Consider the following 5,198-nt stretch of genomic DNA (forward strand, 5'->3'; position numbering starts at 1 on the left):
TTTGCGTCCGTGTTCGTCTCTTCTGTCCTGACGCTCGGTTCTGTTGTTTGTTTTCGTAGCGTCGCACAAAGTCGGGTCTCGTCTCCTGACAGAATGAGGCTCGTTGTCCTGTAGTGTGTGTGGGGCTTTATGAAGGTTCCACAGTGCGGCATTAAACTCTGTCCTGTTGTTCACTGGAACACGTCACATATTTAAATCACAGTTTTGAAAAAGTCGTAATCAAACAAAACACTGGATTTTATTTTGTTTTAAAAGCTTCACTCTCCTCCTGCTCTCCACTCTAAGTCGCTCCCCCTTCAGAGCGCTGTCGAACACACTCCTGCGCGTCACATGTCAGGTTGGTCCAGTCGCTGGGGTCAGTTTTGTGTCGTGTGGGAACATGTGGGGGGGCGGAGCCTCGTACAGACTCGTACTGCAGCGAACCGTAAAGAGGAGATCACTAGATGACTCAAACATGCACGGATGAGTCTAGAACCTCTTTAGGAGGTTTAGTCCTGGTTTAGTCCTGGTTTAGACCCGATTTAGTCCTGGTTTAGACCGGATTTAGTCCTGGTTTAGTCCTGGTTTAGACCTAATTTAGTCCTGGTTTAGTTCTGGTTTAGTCCTGGTTTAGTCCTGGTTTAGACCTGATTTAGTCCTGGTTTAGTTCTGGTTTAGACCTAATTTAGTCCTGGTTTAGTTCTGGTTTAGACCTAATTTAGTCCTGGTTTAGTTCTGGTTTAGTCCTGGTTTAGACCTAATTTAGTCCTGGTTTAGATCTGGTTTAGTCCTGGTTTAGTCCTGGTTTAGTCCTGATTTAGTCCTGATTTAGTCCTGGTTTAGTCCTGGTTTAGTCCTGGTTTAGACCTAATTTAGTCCTGGTTTAGTTCCTGGTTTAGTCCTGGTTTAGTCCTGGTTTAGACCTGATTTAGTCCTGGTTTAGTCCTGGTTTAGACCTAATTTAGTCCTGGTTTAGTTCTGGTTTAGTCCTGGTTTAGTCCTGGTTTAGACCTAATTTAGTCCTGGTTTAGTTTAGTCCTGGTTTAGTCCTGGTTTAGTCCTGATTTAGTCCTGGTTTAGTCCTGGTTTAGTCCTGGTTTAGTCCTGGTTTAGTCCTGGTTTAGTCCTGGTTTAGTCCTGGTTTAGTCCTGGTTTAGTCCTGGTTTAGTCCTGATTTAGTCCTGGTTTAGTCCTGGTTTAGTCCTGGTTTAGTCCTGGTTTAGTTCTGGTTTAGTCCTGGTTTAGTTTTAGTCCTGGTTTAGTCCTGGTTTAGTCCTGGTTTAGTCCTGGTTTAGTTGGTTAGTCCTGGTTTAGTCCTGGTTTAGTCCTGGTTTAGTCCTGGTTTAGTCCTGGTTTAGTCCTGGTTTAGTCCTGGTTTAGTCCTGCTAACCGTGAGGAGGGTTTGAATAGATCTCTAGATGACTCAAACCTCTTCAGGCAGGTTTGTGATGAGGAACATCTTTAGAACATGAGTGAAAGATAAAAAAACAACAACAAAATAACAAACTTCTTTAATGCCGTAGTGTGGAACATTACTGCACCTGATCTCAAAAAACATCAAAAAAGTTAATGTTTCGTGTAAAAGTTTGTGTTTTTCTAAAGGTTTGGTTTTGTGATCTGGACTGTTTCTGCTCGTCTCCTCCTGGACGTTCCTCGTTTGTCGCTTCTTTCGTTCTTCGTTCTTCGCTCTTCGTTCTTCGTTCGTTCTTCTTCGTTCTTCGCTTCTTCGTTCTTCGCTCTTCGTTCTTCGTTCTTCGTCGAGCCTCAGGAGTAAAACGGTCGTCCCTTCTCGGAGCCGAGCCGCGTGAGTCTGACGAGCTGCGAGGGCGAAGGCGGGACGTCCTGCCTGAACGGACCTTTGGGTGACGCCGGGTTGGACGCGGCGGCGGCGGCGGCGACGAGCTCCTGCTCGCGGCGCCGCTGCTCCTGCCTCAGCAGCTCCTGAGCCTCGATCAGCACGCGGGCGTTCACGGCTCCGCCCACCACCGCCGCAGACACGCCCCCTCCCGCGTACCCGTTGCCGCGCTGGTGCCCGTTGGCCCTGGCGGCGGCGTGGAGCCCGGCGGCGGCGGCGGCGGCGGCGCTCCGGGGGCCCTGGTACGAAGAATAACGAGGATTTTCTTTCGCCGACTGGAACGAGTCTCCGGGAAAAACACTCGACCAACAACCGTCCTGAGAAACAGAACTGAGCTCACGACGCCGAGGCTGCCTGAAAGAAGAAGAGAAGAAGAAGAGGAGAAGAAGAGAAGAGAAGAAGAGGAGAAGAAGAGAAGAAGAGAAGAAGAAGAGAAGAAGAGAAGAAGAGGAGAGAAGAGAAGAAGAGGAGAAGAAGAGAAGAAGAGGAAGTTTAAAGGTTTTATTCAGGTTTTAAAATATAAATGACACACACAGGGGGAGGGCATCTGACACAATTCATTTCACAAACACAAAAGAAGAATCACTGAGTCGTTCAGGTTGAATCCACGAGGAGAAAGTTCAGTTTGTCGACTGGACAGAAGTGAGTTTGGTTGAAGACGTTTCTCAGTTCGTCCAAACTGCTGCTTCACTTCTGGTCAGACGCTGGTGACTCTTCCTTATATCTGCAGGAGGAGCTAACTACACTGAACTACACTGAAACTACACTGAAACTACACTACACTGAAACTACACTGGAACTACACTGAAACTACTGACTAAACTACACTGGAACTACACTGAAACTACACTGAAACTACACTGAAACTACACTGGAACTACACTGAAACTACACTGAAACTACACTGGAACTACACTGGAACTACACTGAAACTACACTGAAACTACACTGGAACTACACTGGAACTACACTGAAACTACACTGAAACTACACTGAAACTACACTGGAACTACACTGGAACTACACTGGAACTACACTGAAACTACACTGAAACTACACTGGAACTACACTGGAACTACACTGGAACTACACTGGAAACTACACTGGAACTACACTGGAACTACACTGGAACTACACTGGAACTACACTGAAACTACACTGGAACTACACTGGAACTACACTGGAACTACACTGGAACTACACTGGAACTACACTGAAACTACACTGAAACTACACTGGAACTACACTGGAACTACACTGAAACTACACTGGAACTACACTGAAACTACACTGGAACTACACTGGAACTACACTGAACTACACTGAACTACACTGGAACTACACTGAACTACTGAAACTACACTGGAACTACACTGAACTACACTACACTGAAACTACACTGGAACTACACTGGAAACTACACTGGAACTACACTGGAACTACACTGGAACTACACTGGAAACTACACTCTACACTGGAACTACACTGGAACTACACTGGAACTACTGGAAACTACACTGGAACTACACTGGAACTACACTGGAACTACACTGGAACTACACTGAAACTCCTCTGGAACTCACACACACTTGTTTACAGTTTGTGTCGGTCAGTTCGGTCTGTTCGACACAAACATGTCACAGAGTTTATGAAATTATAAAAGAACAGGAAAGAAAAGAACTCATGTGATCAGGAAGAAAGAGAGAGAGAGAGAGGGATGGAGAGAGAGAGAGAGAGAGAGAGAGAGAGAGAGGGATGGAGAGAGAGAGAGAGAGAGAGGATGGAGAGAGAGAGAGAGAGAGAGGGATGGAGAGAGAGAGAGAGAGAGAGAGGGATGGAGAGAGAGAGAGAGGGATGGAGAGAGAGAGAGAGAGAGAGAGAGAGAGAGAGAGAGAGAGAGAGAGAGAGAGAGAGAGAGAGAGAGAGAGGGATGGAGGGAGCAGAGCGTGTGGAGATGTGCAGATAAACGAGTTTGATCTGGTTTGAGTCTGAAACAGGAAACACAACGACACATCACTGATAAACACGTCCTCCAGGTCTGAGTCTGGACCTGGACCTGGACCTGGACCAGGAGGACCTGGACCTGGATCCAGACCAGGTCCAGATCTGAACCTGGAGCAGGTCTATACTAGCAGTAGCTGAGTATTTGAAGTAGTAGTAGTAGTAGTAGTAGTGATCTGTACTGCCTCTCGTCTTGTCTCTGTAGTATTTGCAGTAGTATTTGTAGTATTTGCAGTAGTAGTACCTGGGCAGGGAGCTGTACTGCCTCTCGTCTTGTCTCTGTAGTATTTGTAGTAGTATTTGTAGTAGTATTTGTAGTATTTGCAGTAGTAGTAGTATTTGTAATATTTGCAGTAGTATTTGCAGTAGTATTTGTAATATTTGCAGTAGTATTTGCAGTAGTATTTGTAGTATTTGCAGTAGTAGTACCTGGGCAGGGAGCTGTACTGCCTCTCGTCTTGTCTCTGTAGTATTTGTTGTAGTATTTGTTGTAGTATTTGTAGTATTTGCAGTAGTAGTACCTGGGCAGGGAGCTGTACTGCCTCTCGTCTTGTCTCTGTAGTATTTGTAGTAGTATTTGCAGTAGTATTTGTAGTATTTGCAGTAGTAGTACCTGGGCAGGGAGCTGTACTGCCTCTCGTCTTGTCTCTGTAGTATTTGCAGTAGTATTTGTAGTATTTGCAGTAGTAGTACCTGGGCAGGGAGCTGTACTGCCTCTCGTCTTGTGTCTCTGTAGTATTTGTAGTAGTATTTGTAGTAGTATTTGTAGTATTTGCAGTAGTAGTACCTGGGCAGGGAGCTGTACTGCCTCTCGTCTTGTCTCTGTAGTATTTGTTGTAGTATTTGTAGTAGTATTTGTAGTATTTGCAGTAGTAGTACCTGGGCAGGGAGCTGTACTGCCTCTCGTCTTGTCTCTGTAGTATTTGTAGTAGTATTTGCAGTAGTATTTGTAGTATTTGCAGTAGTAGTACCTGGGCAGGGAGCTGTACTGCCTCTCGTCTTGTCTCTGTAGTATTTGCAGTAGTATTTGTAGTAGTATTTGTAGTATTTGCAGTAGTAGTACCTGGGCAGGGAGCTGTACTGCCTCTCGTCTTGTCGTTGTCGCTGCAGTTGAACTTCCACAGACACTGAGTGACGTCCGGCGACGCTGTAGCCGCCGTTAGCGCCGTTAGCACAGTTCTGTCAAACACACACACACACATGGGGAAACACGTTAGCTCTGGGGATTAGCGTTCACAAAATGGCGGCCAGGCTAACTTTGTAAACAAACGAGTTCAGCGACGTTTTACTTCCACAAACAAAAGACGTGTTAACATGTACTTTTCTCTCTGTGCTAACTCACTCCCCCTTCAGAGCGCTATCC

The 5,198-nt window shown here is 45.9% G+C and overlaps 1 protein-coding gene across 1 annotated transcript in view; it reads right to left on the bottom strand.

Moving 5' to 3' along the window:
- Positions 1-1,708: 1,708 nt before the first annotated feature.
- Positions 1,709-5,198, bottom strand: part of LOC110175043 (uncharacterized) — an 8,878-nt gene continuing 5,388 nt past the window's right edge. The window contains exons 3-4 of the mRNA XM_055151423.1: positions 4,899-5,014; positions 1,709-2,188 (exon numbers count right to left, since the gene is read on the bottom strand). Coding sequence (XP_055007398.1) covers positions 1,744-2,188; positions 4,899-5,014 — 561 coding nt within the window. The 3' untranslated portion in view covers positions 1,709-1,743. The remainder of the gene's footprint in view (positions 2,189-4,898; positions 5,015-5,198) is intronic.

The sequence above is a fragment of the Boleophthalmus pectinirostris genome, unplaced genomic scaffold (assembly GCF_026225935.1).
Source record: "Boleophthalmus pectinirostris isolate CB_2022bp ecotype Guang Dong unplaced genomic scaffold, ASM2622593v1 HiC_scaffold_16, whole genome shotgun sequence".
Lineage (NCBI taxonomy): Eukaryota > Metazoa > Chordata > Actinopteri > Gobiiformes > Gobiidae > Boleophthalmus > Boleophthalmus pectinirostris.